We start from the raw sequence: 16,362 nt of genomic DNA, 5'->3' as shown, positions 1-16,362 counted from the left end.
ACACTGAGAGGCAATTATGGACGATTGTTACTTGTGATGTCAGAACAAAAGATGTCAGAATGAAAGGGCCAGAGAGAAGAGGCCTTCATACGGATAGATCCTTCAAACAGCAGAAGGTCGGGAAATTGCCGTATGCTGCGTGGCTGATAAACACTCCCTCGCCCTTGAGATCGTTGTCTCTGGATGTTTTATTGCCAAGGGGCTGCAAAGGAGCTTTGCCCTGTGGATCGGTCGCAGACAAAGAAAAGTCGGCGCTAGTCTAGAGCTGGAGATCAAGCTGGAGCTGGGAGAGGAGCCGAAAGTATCTGGAGACGGGCTGCTTTGACAGGCCACTCAGGCAGGTTCAGCGGAGTCGAGGTGGGTGTCTTCTGCCAAGACAATAGACGGGTCAAAAGGCAGAGGCGCAACCAAGATCCGGCTTGGCTCAAGTCGGGTGACTGGATTCGAGAGTCGAGGCGACGGTTTCGGGAATAGCTGCATCGCCAAAGACACTATACTCGAGTTGGGAATTGTTCGATGCCACCTTACGATCTTAGACGATGTGGGCTCCTCTTTCTGGTCGTGTGTTGCCTCGTCTTGTCTTTTTAGCCAGAGTTTGTCCTCCTCTCAGGGAACGGGAAATGATGGAAGATCGTGAATGGAGCGGACGACCCTTTTCCGGATACGACATTGGAGCAAGCCAGCAGGCGAGCAGCGAACCACCATTCCCCTGGGAAAATAAGGTCCATCTGGTCCATCTGGATCCGTTCCCGCCCCGCTGTTAGGTTGCGTCGGTCCCCGGCCCCTGGATTTGGTGCAGCAAGAATGCTCTTCCAAGAGTTAAGGTGCGACCCGCTTCGGGAGCCAATTGCGCTGGGAGCTTCTCTTTATCTCAGGTGAGCCAGGCGTTAGGTTGGGGGTTCGGTGCCAGTTAGTGTCCGGTCCGGGGCATGAAGAGACTGGTAGAGACAACGCATTTTCTTGGTGGTACGGTACGGAGGATGAGGGGGCGGGCAAGCTCGAGACACCTTGTGGAATGCTGTTGAGGTTGTAACTGTCGACCGATGAGCTACCTGTACAGTAGGAAGTATGTGTAACGTGGCAATGGTACGGTTAGCCAGTACCGCTGAGTTGGGGTTGAAACGTTTTTGATAGAACGCGAGAGGCCATCTTTAGACATGGGGTATGGTAATCTTGGATTACGCGACGGCTATCCATCGTTAAGGAGAAGCCGGGTCCGATAGCGATCATGGTACCTTTACCAAGGATTGACTAGCAGATGAATGGCAAGTGTTAGCATGTGGACCTCGAAACACAACCGAAGAGCGTGTTAAACCCCTGGACCAACCATTTCGTTGATCAATCCGACACAGGGAAACCTCAGATCTTGCGTCTTGGACACAGAGGTGACAGGGCACCTTCTGTGCAGGGTGTGTAGGTCCACCGTTCAGGGATCCTGCAGAACGGCATAATGGGTGAGTATTGAGTCGAGAGCATTTGTACGAGTACTGATGTTTCTGGTGATGTGTAATTGAGGTGGCAGATGGACAGCTGGACAATGGAAGTTTCGTTCCTTACACAGGCAAGTACGAAGTACTCCGTACCTAAGGTATGTCAAGGTACCTACCTACCTAGGTAGGTAATTAGTGACCGGTGGCCTCGTGGATCATCTTTCCCGTCTTACCTAAGAGATCCGGGGTGTTTCCTTCCCAAGCACAAGTTCCTCCCCTCCGAGGTACTGGATTTTTTTGGACCTGGGCCAAGCTCCCCGGTGTGTGCTGCTGCTTCCTACCTTACTGCCACGTCCCACCCCCCTTAACGCCAATCTGTACATGCCACCTGCCTTACTTCGCCCTACCTCACCTTCCTTGCCTTTTCAATCCATTCTCTACGTACCTTCACTTTTCTTCTTCTCCTGCCGTCTTACGTGCCTTACAAAGTGCCTTCGTGCCTTCCAACCTTACCTCATCTGCGCCCGAGTTCCAATCCGTGGCCTTTTATCCTTCCCTTCCTTTCTCATTCGTTCCTCCGCTCCTTGTCCCCCTTGCCTGTCGTCCCAGCTTTCTTTCGTGGCTCTGGCTCTGGCTCTGGCCTTACCTTTAGCTTTTCCTTCCGACAACGACAACGACGGAAACCGAGAAATGACATCGAATTAGCATACGCATCATCCTTGCTGCTTCTCGAATTCTTTGGACCCCAGGGTCCTCCATCCTTCGACTCGACTGTCTAGCGCTACCTGCAGAGTAGCACGCGACAGCAATACAACTTCTCCTCCACCGCGCGACGAGAGCCTCGCTCCGGCGAGCCCGCAAACATGATGCCCCGCCGACGGAGCCGTTATGTGATTCTTGTCGCTGTTGTGATGGTCTTTATGCTGTATCAGGTCTTCAAAAATCCTGAATGGGATTCCACAGGTCAATCCAGCAGCATCAAGCCCAGCGAACCCGAAAAGGGCCAAAACGTCCATAAGGATTCCTCGAAGCCACCCCCGGCCAACGATCCCGCTTCCAACAAGCACCTCAACAACCAGCCGCCCCCCGATAGCGAACATCCCCACGACCAAGAGGAAGACGAGCCTGAGCAGAACCCTCAGAAGCAGACGGCCAAGCCCACTGTCAAGATTCCTCAGCTCAAGACGGAGAAGGCCAAGGCGCCCACCAACACTCTCTCTGGCCCTACCCTTTCCATCCACGCCTACAATGACGAGGTAGAGGCCACCAAGTCGCCCGAGGTCACCAAGGCGCCCACAAAGCCTCTAGAGTTGGAAGAGGACCTCCATGCCAAGAAGCCTCCCGGCCGACCCAACTTTGATATCGCCGAGAGCCTGTCGACCTCGACATCACAGATCCACTGGCACAAGGTCTCCGAGCACTTCCCCGTTCCAACGGACGAGATTATTCCCCTCCCCACCGGCAAGCCCAAAGACATTCCCAAGATCCAATACGACTTCAAGCCAGAGTCCGAGGCTGCCAAGGACAAGCGCGAAAGGCGCCTAGCCCTGATCAAGGCTGAAATGCTACGGTCCTGGGGCGGATACCGCAAGTACGCTTGGATGCACGACGAACTTTCGCCTGTCAGCGGTCGTAACCGCGACCCCTTTTGTGGCTGGGCCGCTACTCTCGTAGACGGTCTTGATACGCTCTGGATCATGGGCATGAAGGAAGAGTTTGCCGAGGCCGTCAAGGCTGTCAAGGAGATCGACTTCACCTACAGCCCGACGCGCCGTGACATCCCGGTCTTCGAGACCACTATCAGATACTTGGGCGGCCTCCTCGCTGCTTACGATGTGAGCGGCGGTAAAGAGGGCGGCTACACTGTCCTGCTGGACAAGGCCGTTGAACTCGCCGAAATCTTGATGGGCATTTTCGACACCCCCAATCGCATGCCTATCACAAGGGAACGCCAGGACAAAGGTAGAGACCGTGGTGGCCGGAGCTGCTCTGCGATTGATCAAACGAAAGATGGGAAACGAATCTCCCTTGGGCCGGAGCCTATTCTTCACAGCTGGGATCGTCCTTGGTGGTTGTCACAGTGCTCAGGAGCTCAACTACCATCCTGGAAGCAACAATCAAGAAGCCAACAGGCAAGTCCCCGGATTCACTACTTTAGCGGTAGTTTGCTCGCGACGTGACAATGGTAATGGTGATGAACCATCAAAGCCGCGCTAAGAAAAAGCCACCGTCGCACAAACGTGCATGTAAAGTTGCGAGCTTCAAGATTTGCCAGATTAGCGGAGGAGAGGGGTGCGCTTCGCGAACCATCAGCCGTCAGGAGGGGCCGATCATCACCATCTCCGGGGGGCTTGCGTGACCAGCCTCCCGGCAACGGCAACGGCACAGGCAAAGTCAGAACAGTATCCGTCGAGTCGTCGTCCGGGCCGTGGTCGGTGTTCCGTCTGTTTGCAACCCATTCGGCATGGTCAGGTTTCTTCGGTCCCGGTTTTTTTTTTGTCCAACGCCATCAATCTCTTTCGTTCGCAACGGGATCTGCAAGACATCATCACAGGAAGGGTCTTTCTGTCCGAAAAGGGCAATAGAAAGAATGCTGACGTTGAGTCAAGCCAATGACGTTTTGGAGTTACACAACGTCCTGCAGACTTACACCCCACGATTAAGCAGCACCGAACGGTAGACAAGAAAAAGCCCTGGGGTGGGTGTAAGCGCAACCCAAGCCTCACGTCACGTCCGGCGCCGTGGCCGAACCGGTAGCTTCGTATAGAGTGCGCGGTTCCAAGTCTTTGATTTAGATTCAGAGTTGTTCTGCTCAACTTCAAACAAAGGCGCGCGTTGGCATATGCCCCCATAGCGGCCCAGCAAGTCATGACCTTAGGTAATCCCAGGCACTTACAATGCTGAACTAAGCGCCGTCTGTCTGAAATAGACTACTGGTTGTAAACACTATTTTGCGCCGGGACTACTTACACGTGTAAAGACTGAAGAACGCGGAACCTGGGAACAATTAGACGCAGCCAAAAGACAGTGCAGGAATGTGTAAAGTGGTTTGTGGATAGCCATCTCAGCCGCAAGTTCTACCAAGGCTCTTGAAGTTTCATCTTTTTTTTGCCACGATGTTCCCAGAGTCCAACCCACATGGCTCCGACGGCCGGGAAGCCTAGAACTCGGCCGGCCGCCGTACCGCACCGCTCCAGCCCGCCCCTCCCACTTTGAACTCCCACTTTCAGGCTCCGACGCAATCAGTGTGCGGGTTCCTGTCGAGAAAGGTACTATAGCTTTAGCACCGGCGTGTTATACGCTTACAAGTGTTACCGGGATGATTGTGGCTGAGGGCGGACGTACACACGTCTTCAGCTCTTCAGCTCTCCAGCTTAGGTAATGCATCCTGGGTTCAACTGCCTTGGCGCACGCGGGTATTAGGTAAGCTCCGATATAGTGGGAATCTCGACGGTCTGAAAGCATGCAAGACCCTGCCATGTTGCGTTCGACAGACAACAGCGCATACTAGGTCCCCTCTTCAACTTCTCAATCATCGCGTACGGTGCTCCATCGCCCGCGCACCCGGCGTTTCGAGGTTACATTGGAACGGATGAGAACGAATGCTGTTGAACCCGTCGTGCCCCATCCTCCGCCGCCGCCGTCTGCGTTACACTCGAGGTTACTTTACACGTACCACGCTTACACACGCACTTGCACGTCTTGCGCCGGGAATCGGGGGATCGGGTGGGAAACTGTCATACGGGACCACGGTACGGAGTTCGTGCTCAGCTCGTGCCATCACCGCTTCTCTCGCGATCCAAAGGCGGTTCCATGACTATGCGGCGCTAGAAGTTGGAACCAGACGCCCGGATGGATGGGCGCAGCGAGTGCGTGTGAGGAGCTACCTTGCCTCAAGACGAAAGAGAACGATTGCCGAAATATGCCACTTTTAGTACTGCGACGGTGCAGACCTGTCTCGATCGCCAGAACGCAACCTCGAAATTCCCGGGAGATGACGATAAATTTCGGTCAACCAGGGAAACGGCGAACCCTTTTTTCCCTCCATCAGCACTCCTCTTGAGCAATGAGTCTTTGGGCTCCAATCCGAACTCATGATGCCGTGGAGCAGCAAATCGAAGACGTCTTCAGGCAGCACGCATCTTGAAGGCATCCGTACCCAAAATCCCCCCCCCCCCCACGCCAGATCAACAGACCAATCACAGCACGCAAAGCAAAAAGCAGGATTTCCTTCAGCGGCCGAACCACCCACCCCACGTGCGCGCACCTGATATCTGCCTTACCACGAACCCTCCCAACGACGAGCCACCATTTCGAGAAAGTTTACTTGATGACGGCGGGGATTCTATATCGCAGTGAGATATAATAGTACCCAATGGTTAACTTCTCGGACTATGACACTCTATTCGACGTTTCAAAGAAACCATGCGTCATGGTCGAGAAAAGACAGGCAATGTCGTCAAAAGACACTTCCTCACAGTGGGAGAAACAAAAAGAGACAGCCAAGTAAGACCCCACCCCACACGACGGATCACCCCCTACGACAGATCACCCAATTCGGCCACATTCAGCCAAAACCGCTATTTTATATATATATGACTAATTATAAAATAAATATTTTAAAAAATACAGCAGCTAAAGAAAAATATAGTTAATATAAAAAAAATTAAAAAAAATTATATTATATTATATAGTAATATTAAATTTAAAAAGTATTTTTTAAATATTAGTATTTACTAGTAGTTTCTATATAAATACTAATATTATATTATACTCTATTTATTTTTTATTTCTACCTTTACTAGCTACTTGGGCGATTCTCGATATTGTTTATACGGTATTAATATATAGTATTAGTAAATACTTATACTATCTCGCTAAACTATTTTTTTAGATTTTCTAACTTTTTAACTTTCCCTCTTATAAAGTTTATAACTACGGATTATTAATAATAATAATAGGCGCTACTACTTTATAAGCCCGCGTACTTAGCTAAGTTAGCTACTTTTCTAAATAATAGTAGTTTATAATAGTAGTATTAAAGATACCCTTATTACTATTATTAAAAATAATACTAACTTTATAATATCTACCCTATTTTAATTTTATTTATATATATATATATTCGTTATTTTATTTCTTTTATTGAAATTAAAAAACGCTATTTCCCTCGCTATTTATTATTATTATTTTATTATTATTACCTTATTATTATTACCTTATTGCTATTACTATTACTATTACTATTAAATTATTTACTTATTTTTAAATATATATTATTAAAATACTAAAACGCGTAGTTATTATTAATCCCTAGGGCTTTTTATAATAAATTTAAAATATAGCTAACGATAGGATACTAATAACTTAATAACTAGTATACGGTTCGTATTATAAAAGAACTTTTTAAAAAATAGAGCTTTTATAAAAGACTTTATAAGCTTTAGTCTTATAATATATTTATATTTATATTATAGCCTTACTAATTAAGTATTTATAACTTATTTTTTTATAATTTTAAAGCTTTTATTTTTATAAAATAATTAATATAAGTAATAATAAATTACGAAAATAAACGGAACGTTAATAAAACGACGCTTAGTTATTAATAAAGAGCTATTAGTACTAACGAGCTATAGCTATCTAAAGTTAATTATTTAATTTTATTTTATTTAAGAAAACGAGCTTATTATAAAGCGAGTTTTATTTAAATATTAGTATTTATAAAAGAGCTAAATAAAGAAAATAATCGGAGTAAATTACCTTTATAAACTAGTTATTTTATTAATACCCCGAGGACCCTATTTATTATAAACGGGGCGTTTATTAATAATTAATTATTAAATATACAAGGTTAAGGTATATATAAAAGCGCGGATAGTACTAAAATAGTTAGTTTAATAAACCTTATAAGCTTAATAATAACCTATTTTTATAAAATAATAAAAATAATAATTAAAAATCGAAATTAAAAATAGTATTAATATAAGGAGCTCGTTTAATAACTTACTAAGTAATTAATAATATATTTAAATTAATAAAAATATAAAAAGCCTCTTTTTTATAATTATAAACTAATTAAAAAAGAGTTTATAAGTACTTAGGTAGTAAATTAGATTATTATTATAAAAATAAGTAATAAGCTTTATATAAAAAGTACTATAGAATAGTATATTAAATAGGCCCTATTTAAAATATTCTTATTATTATAAACGTAATAACGTAATTACGAGAAGAGCCTCTAGGATCCCTTCTTTTAGAGCGATTTTTTAGCGTTTATTTATTAATAATACGTAGACCCCGAGACTTAGGAACGGGAATATTATAAAGAGCTAAGGATAAAGAGGTTAAAAAAGGGCTAGACCCCTACTTAGTTCTTTACTAAATAATTAGTAATTTATTATAACCTAGGTATAGAAAATATAAAGAATTTAAAAATAGAGGTATATTAGTTCTTTTTTAAATTACTATTTTAGTTATAGAACGATCTAATTTATTATAGAGTTTTAATTAAAAAAGTATATAATATAGCTTATAAAGTTAATAAACTATAGTTATTAAATTAGTAAAAAGGTAGTAATTAGTTATAAAAGGATAATAAAAAAAGGTTATATCTATTATTAAAGTAACTACGTTGAATATTCCCTTTTTATAAAAAAAAGAGTAGAGAGAGTTTTAAGGGGCTAGGCTCTAGGGACTTATTAAAAGTAATATTATAAAAACTATATAATAAAAGTACTCGCGCCGAGTTATTATAAAAGCGTTATAATAGTAATATTAAGTACTTTATATATAATAAAATAAGCTATATATTTAATAAGTACTAAAAGAATAAGTTAAAAAGTAGGGGTAATAATAAACTAACGTACCCCTAATTAAAACTAACGTTAATAACTATTTAATAAGTTATTATTAAGCTAAGAATTATAAAAGTTAACTTATTAAAAAATAAATAAATATAAGTAATATATTTAATATACTTATACTAAGTATTAAGAAGGTATTAATAAGAATAATTACGAAGGGTAGGGTAATAGTTTTACAAAGTATTATTAAAAAACTAATAAAAATTAATATAAATATATATTTTAAAATAAATATTATTAATACTAGGCTTATAACTTACTTAGGGTTAATTTTAGTTATTATTATAGCTCCCTTATTAAGGGATTTTTAAAGTAAAGCTATAAGCTAAAAAAAAGCTTATTAATTAACGCTTTTTCTTATTAATTATTATAAATAGTTAAGGAAGATTTAGTAACTATTTACTATAATTAATAAAAATAAAAAAATAATAAACCTCTTATAATTATAATTATTAATAAGTTAAGAAGGTATTTATATTAATATAGCGACGAATATATAGTTATATAAGCCTATTTTAGTTACTAAACTAGAAGTAATAACTTATAATATTATTAAGAATTATAAGAGGGTATACGTATTATATATTACTATTATAAAAAGTATTATAAAGGTAACGGAAACTAAATTATAAGGGGGTTTATTATTAAAACTTTAATTAAAAATAGAGACGTTTAATAAGTAGTTAATAAAAGGATTATAGCTATATAGCGGGGTAAAATACTTAATTAACTTAGTTCTAAGTACTAAATTACTATATAATCCTATTTATTTATTAAGTAAGAAATAATTTAATAAGCTTTATATATATATTATTAAGAACTTAGTAAATAGTTATATTATATTTTTAGTTAGTAAGGCTAGGGTACTAATCCTTTTTATATTAAAAAAGGACGGTACGCTATACTTTTATATAAATTACTATAAGCTAAATAAAATAATTATAAAGAATTAATACTTATTACTACTTATTAGCGAGCTTTTAAATAAGCTTTATAAAATAAAATAGATTTTAAAAATAAATATTAAGGATACTTATTACTATATCCGAATTAAAAAAGAAAACTAATAAAAAATAGCGTTCTAGAGCTAATATAGTTATTTTAAGTATATTATTATATTTTTTAAGTTAACAAACGTACCCGCGACGTTTTAAGTATATATTTACTAAGTACTTACTAATTTATTAAATACTTATTATATAGTATATATAAATAATTTAATAATTTATTTAATAATAAAAAAGTAATATATAGAGGATATTAAGAAGGTTTTTTAACGTTTACGGTTATATAGGCTTTTTATTAAATTATTGAAGTACTCGTTTTATTAAAAAAGGGTTAAGTTTTTAAGTTATATTATTATATTAAAAAGAATTAAGATTAACTTATTATAAATACGAACGATTACTAATTAAAAAGTACTAGAGTTTATTAAGGATATTTAAGTATTTTTAGGGTTTTATAATTTTTATTAGAAGTTTATTATTAAATACTTAGGTATTATTATATTAATAATAATATTATTAAAAATAGAAAAGGGGTAAATAAAGGATTTTTAGTAAACTAAAAAAATAAACGAAGTATTTAATTAGCTAAAAGTTATTTTTATTTTAATAACTATATTTATATATTAAAACTTATAACGTATTATATAAATAAAAACCGACGTTTTAGTTAAAGTTATTATAGTAATTTTATTATAATAGGCTAATAAAAAATAGTAACCCGTTATTTATTAATTATAGAAGCTTTTAAATATAGAGTAGTAATAAACTATAAGTTAATAAGAACTACTTATTATAATAAAAGGGCTAAAGTACTAGGTTTATTACCTCTAGGGCCTTTTATAAAAGTTTATAATTTTAATAAATTACTAAGTACTTAAGGGAGTAATTAATATACTAACGCAGGACTTTTAAAAAAAGCTTATAAAGTAAGTATATAAACTATTAATATTTAACTTTAATTTAAAATACTAACTAAGGAAAACGAACTTAGTAAACGGTTTATTTAAAAAACTAAACTATATAGAGGGGGAAGTACTTTATAAAAATATCCTCCCTATATTAGCTTAGAAACTATATTTTATTAGCGAACTACTACTTAATATTTAGTAAAAAATAATTAGTTTAAAAAAATAAAATAATATTATTAAAGTATATATTTAAATAATTAAGGCCTCCCTTTATAATCTTAGTTAGATATTAACTAGCTCTAGGGATAGAGAACCCTTTTTTTTATATTAATAGCGTATTATAGGGCGTATTAATAAAATAGTAATAATTATTATTATAACGACTTAAAATAAAAAAATAAGAAAGTTATTAATAAACGCTCGTTAATAGTTTTATAAAAATAAAAAAGAGTCGAATAGAGTTAGGGTTATTATATTAAAATAATATATTTTACGTCCCTTTATAAAAGAGCTTATAAAAAATAAAATAGTATTTATTTCTTATTTTTTATTAAAAACTAAGGAGCTTATTAAAAAATTATAAACTAAAAACGAGTTCTATATATTATAATTAATAAGAGTTTATATTATAATTAGCGAGCTAAGAGTATATTTACTTAATAAATAGGGTATACTATTTTTTAAAAAAAGATTTATTATTCTTTAAATAAAGTCTTTTTAAATAGAGATTCTTTATTAATATTATAATAATTATAGGGTAGGTTATATAAGAGCTATAAAAACTCTTAAGCTAATTTAAAAAAAGTTCTATTAAAAAAATATTTAACGAGATATTTAAAAATACGTTAAGAACTACAAATATTATTTAAGAGTTATAACCCTAAGATATAAGCTATATAAGTAATTATAATTATTACTATTATTTTTATATTTATTTTAAAAAATATTTATAAACTTTATTATAAAGTTATTACTAAGCGCTCGTAATAATAATATAAAGTATAATAGTATTTTAGTTATTATTTATTATATAATAAAGTTCGTAAAGTTCTTATTTATTATTAAAATACTTAATATAATATAAATAGTAAGTATTTTATATTAAGAAGTTAAATATAAGTTCGGTACGTTAAAAAGTATTATTACGGATAGAAATAAGCTTTTTATAAACGTATTTTAAAAAAAGTTTATTAAAAAATAGGTAATATATTACTAACTATTTACTACGTATTATTTATAAATAGATAGTTAAATAGAGCGGACTTATTAAATATTAAAAAAATATTTAAGGATTTATACTAAGGGCTCGCTAAATAAATAAGTAGTATAATTAAAAAAGGCCGAGTTTATATATAATAATAGCTAATATTTTATTATAAAAGTATCCCTATATATAATATTATATAGCTATTACCCTAGGTATATTAAATATATACTTAATTATAAAGTTATAGTCTAGGGGGTTTAAAAAAGGGTTTAGAAAATTAAAGAAATTAGGGCCTAGGCTACGTAAGCATAAGCATAAGCTTTTAAAAACTAAGTAGCTTATTATAATAAAAAATATACCCTAAAAGAGTTTAATTATAAAAAGGTCGTCGGCTTATTAATAAAAAATATATAATTTAAAAATAATAAACTAATACCGAGATATATTAAAATAGTAATAGTTAAAAAAATAAGAAAATAGGCTTATTAAGTATATTTATTAAAGTAGTATTAAAAAATATATAATATTTTCTTAGTTTCTTAGCTTAAGCTATAAAAAAATTACTAAATAGTTAGTAATTAAATAGTAAATTTTTTAAAATTAGAGGATAAGTAAAACGTTTAAAAAGTTAAAAAAATTATTATAATATAAAGCGAGGGAGGAAATTTATAATATCTCGTTAAATAAGTTAGGTAGTTTACTAAGTATAATATATAGGAGCTTATTAAGTATTTTAAAGGGGTAATAGAAGTAGTTAAAAAATTTAAATATTATAAAAAAAAGTATATATAAAATAGGATAATAAACGTTAAGTTCGTAGTAAAAGGTTATTAAAAATAAGTTAATTAATAATATTTTATAAAACCCTTTTTATTTAACTTAGCGTAATTTTTAAAAAAGAAATATAATATTATAACCCTTAGTAATACGTTACTAAGAGATTAATAAAATCTAGTTATATAGGGGGAGTAACCTACGTAATACTAATAGTAATAATAGTAGCTTTAGTATATACTTTTAAAACTTAATAATTAATAATAATAATTTATTTAGTAAATAAAAAGCGAGGAAGTTTTATACGTATATTTAGTTAATTACTTAGAGTAAGGCTATTAACTTTATTAATATTATAATAAATAAGAGGGAAGTAATTAAAGTTATATAAAGTATTATATATATTAATAATAATAGTTTATAAAGCGTTCGCTATTTAGTTATTATTAGAGGTTATAATAAAAAGTATAACGGGAGCTATAATAAGAAGTATAATAAGAGCTATAATAAGAAGTATAATAAGAACTATAATAAGAGGTATAATAGGAGCTATAATAAGAAGCGGAGTAAGAGGTAAAATAAGGAGTATAATACTATTATTATTAATAATAAGTTAGGGATAGGGGACGTTATTTAAAATAATACTTTTATAATCTTAATTAAGCTAAGGGACCTTAGTAATATTAATATTTATAAGGAACTTATTAACGTTAAACTACTTATTATAATTTATAGCTTTAATTTTAATATAAATAATAGCCTTATTAAGCTATTATAGAGCTTTTATTTAAAATAAAAAAAGCATAATATTAACTTTATTAAGATCTAAAGTAATATAATTAAGGGCTAGGGTACCCTTATTTATATTAAAAAGAGTATTATAAATAGGGGTTAATAAGTTATTAATATTAAAATAGTAGCGCTTATTATAATACTAAAAAAAAGAATTCTCTAAGTTATTACTAAGCTTTTTAGATTTAATATCTTTATACTAAGACTTATTAAATTTAAACCCAAAATTATTTTACTTATTATTATTATTAAGAATATAGTTAGTAATAAGAGTATATTTCTTAATAAGAGTCTAAGTTTTAGGATTATAAAAAATAGGAATAGCACTATATATAATAATAATATAAGTAAGTACTTTATTTACTAAGAACTTAATAACGTATTTATAAAAAATAAGAAAAGTAAAAAACTCTTAAATATACGTAATAATAACCCCCCGACGGAGCAATCCGCCGGGGCCGTATTATATATTACGTATTAGGGAAAACTAGGTATATTACGCTCTATACCTAATTACTAATTAAAACTCCCGACCTTCCCCCGCTTCTAGCCGTCTAGAGGGCAAGCTATACCTACTCTAATATATATAAGACTTTTTAGTACTAGCCCGTATAAATAGCTAGATCCCGTATTATATACTCCTTTTTATTAAGGGTTAGGGGGCCCCTTATATATTCCCTTACGTTTATAATATAGCCCGTATTAAAGGGATTTTTAGCTCCGTAGAGTATAATTTCTAAGCTAGTATTAATATACTAAATCTTAATATCCATACTAGCCTAGCTATTTATAGTATTCGTATTATTACTTAGCTAGATTCCGTACTATTAGAAGGTACTTTGCTACTTCTTAAGCGTGCTTATGTTAACTACGATAGCTATAGCGTCGAGCTAGCCGAAGAGGGCGCCTAGCCCGAGAGGGGCAGACTTATCGATAGGTATCTTTAGTAAAGTAAGTTCTCGTTAAGGTAGTATTTTAACTAGCTAACCTCTTAACTAGTTATTTAACTAGTTATTTAGGTAGTAGTTTATATATTAATAAGTTTATTTAGTAAATTTATTTAGTAAATTTATTTAGTTTAAATAGAGAGTAGCTTTAGGCAATATTAAAAGTAATAAGGATAGAAAAAATCTTTATGAGTTTTAAAAAGTAGTAAATATTAGCCTATTTAGCCTTTTTTTTAAAAACTTCTACGTTACTATTAAAGTTTAGAACCTCTGCGGTTAAGGAAGGCTACCTCTAACTATTATAGCTAACTATTACGGCTAACTATTACGGCCGACCTCTACTATTAACCTTTTTAACTAGCGCTACCGCGTAAGTATATTACTTAGCTTATTATTAATAAATAGCAGGGTAGCTTGCTTATTCCGAATTATATAGCGGTTTTCGTATCGAAATTATTATATTACGTTAAGCGCGTGCTTAGGGTATATTGCGCGTATTATATAGTTAAAAAGTGTACTATATCGTGTGATTTTTTTTAAAAATATAATCTTGTTAAAGTCGATTTTTTGCGCTTATAAAGCCGGAAAAAAACCACTATATATATAATAATAATACCTTTAGGAGTCTTTTTATAGTACTAAGCTAAAGCGTTAAGGTTATTTTATAGAGCGGTCGTACGGCTATTATTATAAAAATAAGCTAGCTAAAAATAATTAAAATAAAAAATAATTTTAATCTTATTATTAATATTAAAAATACTAGCCTAAAAAAAGAAATTTAAGTTAATAAAAAAAAATTTACTAAATAATTATTAATAACTTATTATAATTAAGATTAATAAGTTTAAATACTCGTAGTTAATAGCGAGCTCTTAGAGAGTAGCTTATTTAAAATAGACCTTTTTTACCTTATTACTTATTAATAAGTTAGTAATATAAGTAGTAACCTTTTTTTATATATTAGTAATATAACTAAAAGTATAAAAAACGCAGCTATGCTTATAAGAGTTAAAGCTACTTTATTTTTTAATATTACGGAACTTTATAAGGGTATTTTAAATAAACTAAGTAGCGCTATATAGCTCCTTAAGAACCTAAGAAATATCGTTAACTAATATTTTAGTAATAGATTAGTAAGGACTCGATAATTTATAATAAAATACTTTTTCTTATTAATTTAATAAATAATATACTTAGTAATATAAGTATTAATAATATAAACGAGCTCGTTAATATTACGATATATACTAACTAAGTAGCGTATATAGGGAGTATTATTACGGAGACTATAAAAGCCTTTTTTAAAATTATACTTTATATTAAGTATATTTTAAATACGTAAAATAGTAAATATTTTAATAAATACTTAGTAATAATATAATAAGAGAGTTATAATTAAAAAACAATATAAAATTAAAATATTATAAAAAAAAAGTATAGTTATATAAAAAAGAATTTATAAAACGGTTACTAAATAGAAAGGGGGAAGAAAAAGTAAATACGTAACTAGTAATAAAAAAAAAATCTTTTATTATACTTAATAGCTTAGTAATAATAATAACTACGAGGCTAAGTAGGCTTTTATATATTATAATAATTAGAATACTTTATTATAAATATATATTATTAACTTAGTAACTAATTAGCACGCTATTACTAAATAATAATAATAAAGTATTTATTAAATAAAGAGATAAGAATAATACCTTATTTTTAAATAAAAAAGAATATTATTAACGCTTTATAAAATCTATTACGAATAATAATATTAATAACTTTATTATTAGCGTTAAAAAAAGATATTACGTAATAATTTTAAGGACTAAAGTTACGTAAAGAGGGAGTAATTATAATAAATTCAGGATATAATTAATAATAAAATATTAATAACTTAGTAATTAGTATATAGTTCGTATTATAAAAGAACTTTTTAAGAAATAAAGCCCTTATAAAGGACTCTATAAGCTTTAGTTTTATAATATACTTATACTTATATTATAGCCTCGCTAGTTAAGTACTTATAGCCTATTCTTTTATACTTTCTTAATAGCTAGAAGTTCAATTTTATAAGTATTATACTAAAAAACCCCGGACTATAATATAACTATTTTAAAAAATACGAATTAGATATTATTAACTTAAAAATCGAAAAGATATATATTAATATAGTTATTATTTTAATAAGTACTTAGTTTATATAATATAATAGCCTTAAAATACTTAACTAACTTTAGAGTATTATTAATATTTTAAAAACGTAGTATAAGAATAAATTAAAAAAGACTAAAAGGGATATTTTAAAGTTATTAAATAAGGTAGAAAATAGGAGGTAGTTTTTAGCTATTCGGAGGGTAATTAATATATTATAGCGGGATCGTTAGTATTTAGTAACGGCTACGGCCGGCTATTATTAGTTATAAAGTTTGTTATA

General features: G+C 32.8%; 1 protein-coding gene across 1 annotated transcript; it reads left to right on the top strand.

The window, feature by feature from the left end:
• Positions 1 to 2,293: 2,293 nt before the first annotated feature.
• Positions 2,294 to 3,588, top strand: CABS01_08840 (glycosyl hydrolase family 47; the record flags this gene model as incomplete). Its single annotated transcript, XM_060542198.1, has 2 exons — positions 2,294 to 3,392; positions 3,512 to 3,588. The coding sequence occupies 2 exons, from the start codon at positions 2,294 to 2,296 to the stop codon at positions 3,586 to 3,588; spliced, it is 1,176 nt and encodes a 391-aa protein (XP_060401088.1).
• Positions 3,589 to 16,362: the final 12,774 nt, after the last annotated feature.

This window comes from Colletotrichum abscissum (genome assembly GCF_030869225.1).
Source record: "Colletotrichum abscissum strain IMI 504890 chromosome Unknown Scaffold_20.1, whole genome shotgun sequence".
Lineage (NCBI taxonomy): Eukaryota > Fungi > Ascomycota > Sordariomycetes > Glomerellales > Glomerellaceae > Colletotrichum > Colletotrichum abscissum.
The sequence above is the reverse complement of the archived record's forward strand: the minus strand, read 5'-3'. Positions and strand labels throughout refer to the sequence as shown.